The following is a 13,819-nucleotide window of genomic DNA, read 5'->3' on the forward strand; positions in this document are numbered from 1 at the left end:
ACATATTACTCTCTTTTAAGTATGTGTGTCTCTCTCTATATATATATATAGAGAGAGAGAGAGAGAGAGAATTTCCTTTTAGGTTGGAGATAAGTAATAAACGCATCTTTGATCATAATAAACACTTTTTTTACAAATAAATAAAGGGACTGAAGTGTAATTGTCCTTGTCAAAAAATGTCCCATTAAGGAGTACAATTGAAAAAAAAATAAAAATTGCAGTTTAAAATTGTGAAAAAAATTCACGTGTTTAAATTACAGCACCTGGAGGCTGTTATCTACTATTTCTTTATCCCAGAAAACTTTCATGAGCCCACAAATATGGTGTCTATGCCCAGAGTGTTAGTTTAGATGATACAGGGGTTTGAAATTTATCTTCAGAGTAAACTAATTGATAATTGATAGAGAATCCAGAAAGCCAGCCCCAAAAATTATATACATGTGTAATCATGGAAAGATGATCCATCAAAAGTTCACATCATTTTCTTCTGATTTTTTGCAAATGGTTGTCAAGTCAACCAAATGACGCATGGTTGGCCTGCCATGTGGGCAATTCCAAGGAGAATTCAGGTCTGTCAAATGCTCCAGTATCTGAAACCAGCAAGTTAACCAGAAATGTGACTCTTTTACTTCTATCTCAAATCTCTAACTCTAATGTTTATAATGATGATGAATAGACAGAGAATGATGCCAGAACAAACTGAATGCCATGTATGGCCATAGAAGCTCAGGAAATTAGGAAGGTTCAAAGTGATAAAATGCATGATAATACTCCTAGCGTGAGAAATTCAGCAGTAAAAGATCATGCTTGACACAAAGATGAGAGTAATCTGGAATTATTACCTTAAGCATCTCATTTCTTCCAAGCGCATCTCCAATCATAACAGACGATCTGCATGCGCGTGATGCCAACATTGCACGAACTCTGGTTGGGCATACAGAGTCAGAAGTGTCCGATTTGTAACTACCGATTATTGAGCATTCCCCTTGGCTATCGGCAAGAGTAGAAATCAGGTCCTTGACATCTGTTCAAAGAGATACTGACAGTGAATGTACCTTTACAGTCGAAAATCACAGGGAAAATCTGAAAGCAACAACTACCTTCAACTCCAAAAGTAATGTTTTTACTGAACGGGACAGCTTTTAATCTAAAATGTTGCCCAGGTGGAGCATATGGATCCTCTTCCAAAGCAAAGCCATTTTTCCTGAAATTGGAAATTACCAGAATGCATATTACGATCAGAAAATAAAAAGTAGTAAGGCATTAAAAAATATGCAAAAAAAAGAATCAAGTACTAGGAAAGCACAAATCCTCCTGCTATGTAGTTTTAGAAAATTAGTATACATTTGAACAAAAGTGCATAAATGGATGAGATCAACACCAGACTACTTGAAAACAACACTAAACATGAAAGAATCCTAGTGATTCCACTAGCAGAATCTCTAATGTAAGTCATTGTAAATGTAATATGATGCACTAATTTCATATCAAAGCTCCCTATTTAACAATTAATCAGGTGCATGCGTTCGGCATCTATGCTTGCATAGGCTTTGCTTATCTCTGAAACAACTAATGCATCTAAGATCTGTGTTATGTGTATACGAGATATATACAGTAGAAGGATATTTTTCAAAACAAAAAATTTAAGAATGCTAAGAGAAAGGGTTGACAACGAACTTTACAGTTTTTTTTTTTTTTGGATGAATTAAAACTTTTATAACCAAACTCATCACAGTACAAACACCCAGTAAAAATTGGATAAAGTCCCCAAACAAGAGAACAACCCATCAACAACAACAACCACATTTCCAAAGCAGGAAAAAACAACTCAGCAAATACAACAGAATGCAAATCCTACAACGAAGGAAACCAACGCAAACAACCAACAGAAAGTGCAAGACAACTACATCCTCCAAAGCTTTGAAAGCTTAACAGAGATGGGAGAACATTTGAACTTCTTTCTACACATAACCCGAGCTCTAACTTCCCATTTAATTTGAGTTACAAGGGCCTCTTCCGTCCGAGGGGTATTACCATGGCACAAATCTCTCGGCCGCCAAATATGGTACATAGTAGTAGCCAAGCAAAGTTTACAGAGAATGACCTGCAAACTCTTCCCTCTCAGCTTACAAATCCATTCTACAATATTATCCCAATCAATATTTTGGATTTGGAATCAAACACGCAGCCATCATATTTCTCCACACTCTTCGACAGAAGCTGCAATTGAAGAAAAGGTGAGCAATAAACTCTTGTCCCCTATAACAGAACCTGCACAATGTATTTCCCTCAAAGCCCCAATAGCATATCCGATCTTTAGTTACCAGAGCATTCCTAAACACCAACCATAGCATAAACGCATGACGGGGAATGGCCACTGGAAACCAAACAGCATGACACCAAGGCACTTTTGGATTCTTGGATCTAAGACAATCCCAAGTCTTAGAGCATGAATAAACACCATTCTTTGACTTCCAAATAAGAACATCCTCTCCACCAATGGCAATATCCGAGAGTTTACACTGAATTTCTACCAATTCATCCAACCTAGCAGGAGGCCAAGCCCAATTGCCATTGCTAATATAGCACACACTTTAGCATCAAGACAGATTCCCGAGTCATAAACAACTCGGTACCCATATATGTCAAGTAATCTTCCTGCTAGATGTCAATTATCAAACCAAAGAGAGATAAGAGTGACATTCCTCAATTTTGAACCTTAAGAACTCATTTGCCACTTCCCGGAGCTTAAGCAATTTCTTCCAGCTCCATGAACAATTCTTGGGAATGGAGATTTGCCACAAACTCTTTCCCTTAGTCAATTGGCTTCCACCCATGCTACCCAAATAGAACCGACTTGTGCAAAAAGATTCCATATATGATTAAGCATGGCTGCACAATCCAAACCTCAAGCCTCTTAAAGCCAAGACCACCTTCAGATTTAGGATAACAAAACTTATCCCAAGACACCTTAGCCTTAGCTTTAGAATCATTCCCATACCACAAAAACCTATTAAACTTCTGTTCAAGGAGCTGGATAACCTTCTTAGGAAGAATGAAAACTCTAGCCCAAAAGAGGCTTGGAGGCTAAAGAGAACAGAGGAAATTAATTGTAACCTCCCTGCAGAAGACAAATGTCTTACCAACCAAGAGTCTATCCTCCCCGAAATCTTTGCTACCAAGGCTTCACAATCAACAGCCGAAAGCCTCTTGGTAATTAGAGGAACACCCAAATAACGAACGGGAAGAAAGCCTACAGGCATATGCAAAATCTCCAACAAAGCCCTTTTATCATCTCTATGGACTCCTGCACAAAAAACAGAGCTCTTGGCAGGATTGGCTTTAAGGCCAGACAGGTCTTCAAACTCAGCCAGGGCTTCCTTAATGGTCCAAATAGAACCCATATCAGCTGCAGAAAAAATCAGCAAGTCATCCGCGAAGCACAAATGAGTAAGCTTCAATTTTCTGCATTTAGGATGGAATCTAAACCTCTCAACATCCATAGAAGCCTCAGCCAATAATCTCGACAGAATCTCCATAGCCAACACAAAGAGATATGGAGAGATTGGGTCCCCTTGATGAAGGCCTAATGAACTTTACAGTTGATGTCAATGTCAGGAACTTAAAAGTAAACAAAATTTAAGAAAAACATAACAAGCAAAATAGGGCCTACAAACAAAAAAAAAATCTAGAGCATTTCAATTAGAGATTGAATCTAATTGAACTCGAGGTCCTACACAGTAAAAGACTTGATCTCCCTGCATAAAAATATTTCAGCCCTAATTTTGACAGTCACTCCATCATCGGCATTGACTCTTTCCAAAGCAACTCACAGTCAGCATGTTTGGTAACCATAATTGTCATGTGGTTTTGGCGCCCACATTTTCAACCAAAGTTAGAATTCCCAGTTACCATAACTAAAGATCACCTGTAAGGCCTTTTCTCCTGAAGTAACTAGACCTCTACCTTTGCCAGGGGGTGGTGGGGTGGGTTGGGTTAAACTTTAGTGATTATAAGGAAATTTGGAGCCTCATGACTACAGGGAGTAAATAAAACTCATAACAGCCAAAGGAAATATAAGCAAAACAAGTTATTCACTTTTGGTTTCAGCTGTAAATTAAAACGATGAAAATATGAATAAGCAAATAAAACAGAATCAGATGATGTTGTACCTAATTATGTCCATGTGCATTGAAGCAACCACTTCTTCTTCAGGAGACAACTCCAACCTCAGTGGCCTGTGCATAATTCAGAATTCAATTTCTAACAGATGCAGACAGATGCATAGCAATAATAACAAAATGTATGAAAGACAAACAACCACCTTGTGCATTATTTAAGTAATACACCTCATTCAAAAGTTAAAATTCACCTCAGCACAAGGATGCTTCACAGGAATGACTTGGAGAATACTAGAACAACCATAACCCGTCCCTGTTCTCCATGACAGACAAGCTAAATGCAATGAATGGCAGATATTTTTGAACACTGTGTTCCTAGATGAATATAATCTACTAATAACATCTGAGTTTTACTACTTCTGTAGCAGAAGAGATTGTTATCCTGTGTTAACAAGTTCAGGAAAAGGGACAGGTGTGAAAGTCTACAGTAGCTGCACAATCCCATTTCATGGAAGGGTTTGACATACTGGTCGAAGCACAGTTCAGCTCTTTGGAGATGATACATCCAAGTGAAACAAGTCATAAGATGGTTTGAATTACCAAATTGAGGATCTTGGGGCCACACCCACCGGCGAAGCCGGAGTTTTACCCGATCCATGTGGAGGGGACGCTTTGCACGGATCCTGGTTTGCCCAATAAGGATGGGTACACGAAGTGGCCCTGCCTTGAAGGGGTTCCCCGTCATCAAAAAAACTTTGACCTTGTACATCCAATCCTCCAGCTAACAAGTAAAGATCTGGTTTGATTGGTTAGTTTTTCTAATAAAATGATCCTAATCTTTCACAACCATGTTCATTCTCCGTAGCAATTACTTACAACAGCCCCCAGAAATCTCGACATATAAAAGCTATATGTGTTCTTGTATGCATGCACAAGCATGTAAAAAAAAACAATGATAATTATCTTCAGAAATCAAACTGTAATACAAACAACATAATTTATGACTTTAGCATCAATCATCATATATCAAACAATAAACCTTTAACTTCAAAATTAAAAGTAGGTCCCATGATTAGAAACATTTATGCATTTAGCTTGACGTTTTTTCGTTCCTTACAATTACAAATTGCATGTACAATAACAGATTATAAACCCAGAAAGGAATAAGCTTATTACACAATGCAACCTCTAAAGAAAAGAGACCCAACTAATGAATCAGATAAAGCATTTTCTTTTACTACTGTTAGAAAATACAAGGTCATAAACTAGATGCCAAATGTCTCACAAAATATTATATCTTAGAAGAGAAGAAGTTTTCAATATGCTTTTAGCAAACATGTAAATACTTCTCAACCTATAATTGTTATCAATGTTTAATAATTTAGTGAACTACCTCAACCAATATACATCATGAGGAGTACAAGCATGTTTAATTGAGGTAAACATATAGCACTATCTCACCGGAGCAAAGGCTGTTGGTTCAAGATGGTTGATTGACAAAGACGCTCAAAATTGTATTTTTCATCAGCAGCATGCTGAAAGTAGAGAAAATTATATATATATATATATATATATATATAAGATTCCAAAGAAAATGTCAGTAACTGCAAAACAGAATTTTATTTAAAGAAGCATTTACAAGAATGTAAGGTTTAATTCAGAGGGTAAAAAGCTTTTAGTTATTGAAAAAAGAAGAAGAAGAAGAAGAAGAAGGAAGATTTGCAAGAATGAATGAAATATTACCTGATCCACGATAAATAGATCTTGATCTAACTTCCCAATGATAAAACCCAGGTTGAATTGCCCAATTACCTATAAATAGAAGTAACAGTTTGATAGTACTAATTAATATAACCAGAATGTACATATGGCTTCGGACTTAAAGTGGGGTAGGGATGGGTAAAAAAAGGCCCAGCCTTGTATAGCGGCGTTTTCTCCACAAATGCCACTAAATTAGTTAGGGGACAAAAACTGATTTTTTTTAAAAGCTTACGAATAATTCATTGCATAGACTAGGTGGGATGTTAATGGCAAAGAAGCCTAACACAAACCTAATCGGTTTATGTCAGGTCAGTCGAAACATGTCTGTCTATGGAAAAGATCAAATGGCCAGAAAGAATTTTCAAGATAGCAAGCATTTTGCGTCAAAAGGAAAAAAAAAATGCAAAAAGGATCAGTCAACCAGTCAAGCAAACCGGACAGGTAATTTTCCCTTTTTATTTTCCTTTTTTGTTCCTTTTTTGTTCCACTTGTATTAGTATATTCAAGCTAATTAATGAATCTGTGAAAATAAACAACGAATACTTTCTACAACAACCTTCATTCTACCAAAGTCCTTCTTTCTGAAAAGTCTTTCCAACTCAGTAGTAGCTGCAGCTAAAGCCTTTGCCTTGCGCTCCTCATTATCTGGTTGAGAAAGCTCCAAAGTTGCAGCAGCATATGACCTACCAGTGATCATACCAAGCACTCCAGTTAAATAGAGAGCACAATCATAACTTTTCCTTCTTTAAAAGGAAGCAATACTTTAAAGACCTTTTCAGCTTCACATTTCCATGTTTATAACCGGTAAATTGCAATCTGGACAGCCTCTGTTGCCTCTTTGTCTTCAAATCTTGAAAACTAAATTGCAAGGTGGAAAATCTCTGTAGACCAGAAGAAGGCCTTGGAGAATCTAGTATGGGACCAGAAGAATGCAAAGGAGCAGCAACTGAAAGATATTCTGGTGTATTTTTGAGATCCTTGCTAGATGAAGCAACTGAGGCTGTGGTAGAAGAAGGCACCACTTTCTCTTGATCCTCTGGTTCCTGAAATGAAATGATTACTTAGAAACAGAGAGGGGAAAAAAAAACCTTAAACAACAGAGAGTGATTACATCTAGGACTACCTATAGGTAATATCTACAACATACACAGGGTTTCAAGGACAAAAATAAACAAATATTCTCAAAAAGCTTTGACTGATCATTTTTTCCTTAACCTAATGCATCATGCGGGATCAGGGAAAAGCATGCCAATGGTTGGTCATGTCACGGTGTCACCCGATGAACTTATGATGGAGCCACTAAATTTGCAACATGGATTTATGAAAAATTGAGTAAAGAAATCAAGGATTGAGGAAGAAGTTTTTAAAAAAAAAATAAATAAATAAATAAAAAAACAGCTTGCAGTTCTTGTTCATTAAGCAGCGACAGATAAAAATGAAAGATGTGAGCTTGTACTCAACGCTTGTGAGGGAAACCATTAGAATGGCATTTTTCTTTAACTAGTGAAGAGTAATTGGTTATCATGATATTCATGTTTTAGTGGTTACACAATTAATGCCAATTAAAGACATCTTCAATCTTGTTACATTTTATTTGGTTAACAAAAGAATACCAAATAAAATTCAAGATTCTTGGTTGAAAGGTAATGACCAAATGTTTTGTGCTGGTTGTCTATATAGCAACAATACAAGGCAAGCATATTATGACACTGATTGAGTGTCATCTTTGAAGGGTTTTCATTGGTTAAGACCAACTTCAGCTTTTAAGAAATTCAAATTTCATTCCTTTCTTTTTGTTCTTACATCTTTGCTTATCATTTCTTGATAGGAGAAATTCTAATAATGACAGATAATGCTTTCAATTATTTATACACATTTGTAAAAACAACTAAAAAAATTTCAAAATATTGCACAAATCCCATTATTTCACAGCGTATAGCAAGAAATCAATACACTTATATTAAAGTATATTTTTAAATTGAAATAAAGAGGATTTTTTCATTCTTATACCGGTTATACTGAAAGGAAACAAGATTGAAATAATAATAATAATGAAGAAAAGAAGCAAGTGACACACACCTTTCTGGGTTCTCCATCATTAGGACTGCCTCCAGAAGAAAGTGGATTTCCAATTTTATTGAAGATCCTGTCTGCTCTAAGATACTTTGAAGGTTCAATCTCATTCATTATATCAGAATTATCAACCTGGTCATGGCTTGCTGGGGATCTTGAAACTGCAGCATGCCTTTCAGAATCACTATTCTTCAAATGACAAGAAAGAGTTTGATTTCTAAGGATAGGCATTTCAGATAGCATTGTTATAATATTTTCATGCTTTCTTTTATTAACAGTTACAAATTTGTTAAGCGAGGATTGAACACAGGTTGAACGACTTCGTGAATCTGTATTTGCAGCAATTCCATTGTCAACTGCCCGTGAAGGGGAGGAAGCAATTTGATCAATTGTAACACTATCAAGGTGACCAGTCAATTGCCTACTGTTATCAGCCTTCTTAGTGCCATGTACTCTGAGAGTGAAATCTTTCTCCATTAATTTGTCATTAGTATTTTGGATTGATCCTTCTAGATCATGCAATTGCTGCTGCGCGTCTTCAACAGTTCTGAGAGGAGTTCCACCCTCCATAATGTGCTCCTCAATTACTTCTACATCACTGCCATCTGGAGATAATTGTTTTAACAACAAATGAGATTTCTCATGAGGAGAACACAACTCAGAGCTATGTCCTTCCTCAGCACGCTCCTCAACTTTATTAACAGAGTAACATGCATTACTTGGGGAATATATCTGTTGTAAAGCCTCCCTCAGGGCAAGCAATAAGGAGCTTTCATCAGAAAAAAATATTTTCCTTTTATCAGGAGTTACATTGACATCACAGGCTCTTCTTGGGACGATAAAGTTCAAGATTGCAATTGGATATTGCCGGGAGTTTGCACCTTTATACAACTCATTCACCAGCTTGCTGACTTTAGGCATATCCACTGGTCGGCCATTTACAAAAAAGAATTGCCTGTCTCCTAAGTTGCGTCCACTACCCTGTCCAGGCTTGGAAAGGAAGCCATCAACTTTGCAATTGTCTGATATAGATATATTCACAGGCTCTAAGCAGCTGAAGATGTTCATGCCAAATACCGTAATGATGTTATCTTTAAGAGAACCACTTCCTTGTGTTTTAACTACCACAGACTTTACATTTTTCCCTGTTGTGTTGGTGCAGACTAACCGGACTCCTTTTGCAATTAAGGCATAGGCCTGAAATTATAAAATGAATATGATGATGCTGATAATAAACAATCATGAAGAATATAAGCTTTCCATATATATACATATCTAGGGTACACAAATTTTAGCCAAATTCAAATACTGGTTGGTTTAATGAAATGTTGGCATTAAGATTGCACTCAAAGCACTATACGACATCTAAAAAATTGAAGTTATATCATAGAAAAAAGAAACTCACATTCACTAATGAAATAAGCTTCCCATATTCCTTGCGAATGTTGCGCCTGAATTCTTTGCTTCGTACTGGCAAATTGGAGAACAATTTCTTAACAGTAACTGTGGTACCAATTTGACGTGCTGTTTTCTTTTCAGCCACCAGTAAACCAGAGTGGTCATAAGTCAAATGTGTCGCAACTGACTCATTCTTCGTCCTAGTCTCAACAGTCAAATCCCCTAAAGCGCAGAGTGAACTCAATGCCTCCCCCCTGAATCCAAACGTGGTCAATGACTGAAGATCAGGAAAATCAGATAATTTTGATGTGTGATGCTTGAGCGCAAGAACCTGCAACAATATGAAAAGGTCAACAATTATATGCTACACCATGCAATGAACAAATGACAGATTTTATAAACATTAATTAAAAATATTTTTGAAAAACTAAATCAGATCGAATTTGAGCACATAAAAAAAAAAAAAAAAAGGAAGAAGAAGAGAGAGATGAATAGTTTTTATCCCAATTGGTTTATTGAGAGTAAGCACAAAGTTCAACAACTACCATTCACAATTTCATAAAGGAACTTCTTTCCCAAACAAGAGACATAATAAACCCAATAATCCTAATTTTTTGTTCCACCCCTGGAACTTTACCATTGGATAGATTTCACAAGTGTTACTATTTAATATAACATAACTGTTCCCAAAAATGTTCTCAGGGAATCAGAAACAGAATCACAAAACTGCTACAAAAAATGAATGAAAAATTGCGTTGAGCTAACCCAACAGTCACTTTGCTACGCTACAAGACAAACCAAACTGCTCTTCTTTGATACCTTGAAGTTATTAGGCGAAATGCCGGAGCCGTTGTCGATGACCCGGAACCACTCTTCGCCGTACTCTTTCAGAGCGATTTCGATGCTGGTGGCGCCGGCATCCAAGCTGTTCTCCACCAATTCTTTCACCGCGGACGTGAGGTCCAGAATCACTTGGCCGGCGCAGATTCTGTGGACCACGCCTTTGTTTATAGGTTTGATCGCGGTTGGAGAATCAGCTGGAGTTTCTGCTGCTTCCATTGAAGCCCCTAATTGGACGAATTGACCAGTTCAGAGTAGAAACCCCATCTAACAACTGTACGTTGCTCGATCGAGAGTGAGATAAACCCTAATTGGCTCCTATTGGTTTTCGGATTTTGCCGCCAAAACGGTCGGGGAAGCGAAGCTGTACTTGTGCGGTGGAGGTAATAAACGAGGAATGCTACGACATAATTCCTTTCTCCACACCTATTTTCATACATTATTATTAAGTAATTTTAAAATTATGGTTAAATTTTTTAACTTTTTAAATTACCATTAAATTTTAATTTAAAATTAATTTTAAAATCCTCTTAAAAGATTGTGAAAATATGTGTGATATTGTGAAAATGTATATAGCATTACTTGTAATACGTGCATTGATACATATTCATTACATAATTTCATTTGAAGAATACTACTCTTCACATAATTTATCACGCTTATTTCATATTGGCTAATGTGATGTTCAAGTTTTTTTTTTTTCTTTTTCTTTTTTAAAAGGTAACTAACATGAAAAATTACTTAAAATACGTTACATAAGACAGTGTGAAATAGGTGTAAAAAGTAGCATTATTCATTCTTTTTTATTATCATCTCATATTCCCTTACTTGTTAGTAGGGGTGTTCAGGTGGGTGCACTGTGTGGTCTACATCTACTATCCGCCTATCCACATGGATTACTGGCGGATTTTCATCCCCTAACCTATGGTATCAGCGCATATGCGAGCGAAATATGGGTAGACAAATGCGAATAATATCTACTCATATACATATATACGTATATAGTTTTGTCTTATACAACAATGTCATTTTGGGATTTAATCCCGAAATGACGCCCTTTTGAAATTTAGTTCCAAAAGTCGGATTAATCAAATCTAAAAGAGTATATAAAAAACTTATTAAAAAAGATGCCCATATATAATTAAATTTATAGTTCAAAAAACCAAAAAAATTAACAAGGCGGATCTCATGGGCGATTAGTACAAAAAGTCGTTCACCTTGTGTGGGATTATGGCCGGATTCCGCCCTCCACAAAAAGTGTGGTTGCAGATGTAGAATAAAGGTATTAACCACCCATATAATGTGATTTACACCCGTACCTTGCCGGACAAGGAGTTTGAAAGATGATCATATTTTCACTTGGCATTATCAAGTGAACTCAGAATTTTTCTCCTTCCATTTCCTAGTCGGCGCCACCCCCAATCACCACGCATGGGTGGCCGGGACCACCTAATTTGGTGGCACAAGTACCAAAAGATCGAACGACAATGGGTAGTTGTGACTACCCCCAAGGACTTCAGAGTCCATGAACCCTTGGAGGTTCGGTTTAGGTGACTATGGGAGAGGCTGAACAAATTGTTTTATGCTAACATGGTAATCCCACCTCAATAATTTCTCTTTTGGTTAACATAGTAATGTCACGTCAAAGAATAAAGGGGTTGGAGTAAAAAAATAGGATTTCTAGCATTTTTTATTATTATTATTTGCATACCCAAATATCCAATTATGGGTATGTGTGTGTATATATATATATAAGAATAAGAATTAAAAAAATAAAATAATAAGAAGAAGAAGAAGAAGAAGAAGAAAAAAAGAGGTGCTATAAAGGAGGATCTTTCCACCATCAAGATGAGTATTCAGTAAAAAAAAAAAAAAAAAAAACACTCAAGTTACAAGATGGATCACATACACGTCTTACCATGTTTACAACTATATCCTTCAAAAAAAAAAAAAAATTGTTTACAAATATCGATTATTTTAAAATTGAATAAGACCATAAATTATTTTATATTTAACGCTATCCCAAATTATAATGAGATTGGGGGTGTGTTTGTTGCAGAATCCACTTAAACAATTTTTACACAATCTAAGATACATTAGTGTAACCCTTGGATGTGAGTCCCACCATACATGAGTCCAACCAATGTGTCTTGAGTTGTGTAGAAGTTATGTAAGTGGGTTGTGCAAGAATCATTTTCTATGAGAATGAGAGTTGTTAATTTGTTATGTATCCATCTCATGTCTATCTTTTGTTAATCACTTTTACAACTTTATCATTGAATATAGGGTTAAATACGTTTTTTGTCATTGAGTTTTGAAAACTTTATTTTTTCTGAGTTTCAATTAGCACCATAGATGGTACCTCCGTTTTGGGAAAAAACCAAATTAGTACTTCAGTCAAGTTTTACGTCCAAAAACTAACAGCCCGCCGGGTTGTTGACACGTTTTTTTTTAAAAAAATATTTAAAAAAAAAAAAAAAAAAAAAAAAAAAAAGGAGAAGAAAAAGAAAAAAAGAAAGAGAGGTGGCTTGGCCATCATGGGGTGGTGCCATGACCACAAAAAAAAAAAAAAAAAAAATGGTCAAGGGTTTTGGCCCTTGGGGTAGCTGGCTAGGGGTGGCCGAACCACCCCCGTGGCCCTTGGGGGTGGTTCGGCCACCCCTCTTCTTTTTCTTTTTCTTTTTTCAATTTTTTTTAAAGTTTTTAATGTTTTTTAATATTTTAATTAATTTTTAAAGATTTTTTATTTTTTATTTTTTTACACTAAAACACGTGTCAACCCTCGTTGACACCTGGCGGGCCGTTAATTTTTTAACGGAAAACTTGATTGAGGAACTAATTTGATCTTTTTCCAAAACGAAGGTACCATTTGTGATGCGAATTAAAACTCAAGTACTAAAAAATAAAGTTTTCAAAACTTAGGAACCAAAAACGTATTTAACCCCTGAATATATGACCACATGTCATTTCTTATACGAAGATAAACAAGAAATATTGGACGAAAGATGTACCCAAACATTTATCAACTATAATAGGAATATTATGAAGTATATATATTACTTCGGAGATTGAATTTTTATTCATTGTCACCCTTCTATGCTAGATTCTCTTGTTTCACAGTTCAAATCGTTTAATGATGTCAAAAGCTAACCAAGTTATCTTTAGGAACAATATATATATATATATATATTGGTTTCAAAATAAACTTATAAGTTCGTATGGTATGTCATGTAACAAAATGAACTCTCTGGACAAATTTCGGTATTTTTTACGGAGCTCTTATTAAATTATAAATTTATTATTAAAAAACAAAAGGGGCGGCGAGGGAGGGAGGGCTATGGTGTTAAAACAGCTGTGATGGTCGGCCACTCCTATAATCAGGAAGAAAGGGTAGCCGAATCACCTCTAAAGTTTGCCATCTCTTAAAAACACACAAAAAAAATAAAAATAATAAATTATGCTTTTATCACAAAGTAATAAATGACATTAGCAATTTAAATATGCTTTGTAACAGGGAAGGGGAAGGCATGAAGAGGGAGAATGGGAAGGTTAGAGAGCAAATGGGAAAGAGAGAAGTAGAACTGGGTATCTGTTAAATCGGTGATGGTAGGGATATTTTCACCTAC

The 13,819-nt window shown here is 36.0% G+C and overlaps 1 protein-coding gene across 1 annotated transcript; it reads right to left on the reverse strand.

The window, feature by feature from the left end:
- Positions 1–107: 107 nt before the first annotated feature.
- LOC133851286 (DNA mismatch repair protein PMS1) lies at positions 108–10,589 on the reverse strand. Its single transcript, XM_062287623.1, has 11 exons — positions 10,173–10,589; positions 9,361–9,684; positions 7,962–9,152; positions 6,654–6,925; positions 6,439–6,565; positions 5,865–5,933; positions 5,583–5,656; positions 4,173–4,238; positions 1,101–1,204; positions 843–1,024; positions 108–590 (listed from the first exon to the last, which is right to left on the reverse strand). Exons 1-11 carry the CDS (start codon positions 10,410–10,412, stop codon positions 465–467), a joined length of 2,775 nt encoding a protein of 924 aa, XP_062143607.1. The 5' UTR covers positions 10,413–10,589; the 3' UTR covers positions 108–464.
- Positions 10,590–13,819: the final 3,230 nt, after the last annotated feature.

The sequence above is a fragment of the Alnus glutinosa genome, chromosome 12 (assembly GCF_958979055.1).
Source record: "Alnus glutinosa chromosome 12, dhAlnGlut1.1, whole genome shotgun sequence".
Classification (NCBI taxonomy): Eukaryota; Viridiplantae; Streptophyta; class Magnoliopsida; order Fagales; family Betulaceae; genus Alnus; species Alnus glutinosa.

What these genes read in the sequence shown, in the direction of transcription:
- LOC133851286 (XM_062287623.1), bottom strand. Translation starts at nt 10,412, where the DNA reads ATGGAAGCAGCAGAAACTCCAGCTGATTCTCCAACCGCGATCAAACCT. An exon ending in AGGACTTTGGTAGAATGAAG is followed by an intron (nt 5,934 to 6,438) that starts GTTGTTGTAGAA and finishes TTCTATTTATAG; the next exon opens with GTAATTGGGCAATTCAACCT. An exon ending in AACCAACAGCCTTTGCTCCG is followed by an intron (nt 4,239 to 5,582) that starts GTGAGATAGTGC and finishes AATTATGCACAG; the next exon opens with GCCACTGAGGTTGGAGTTGT.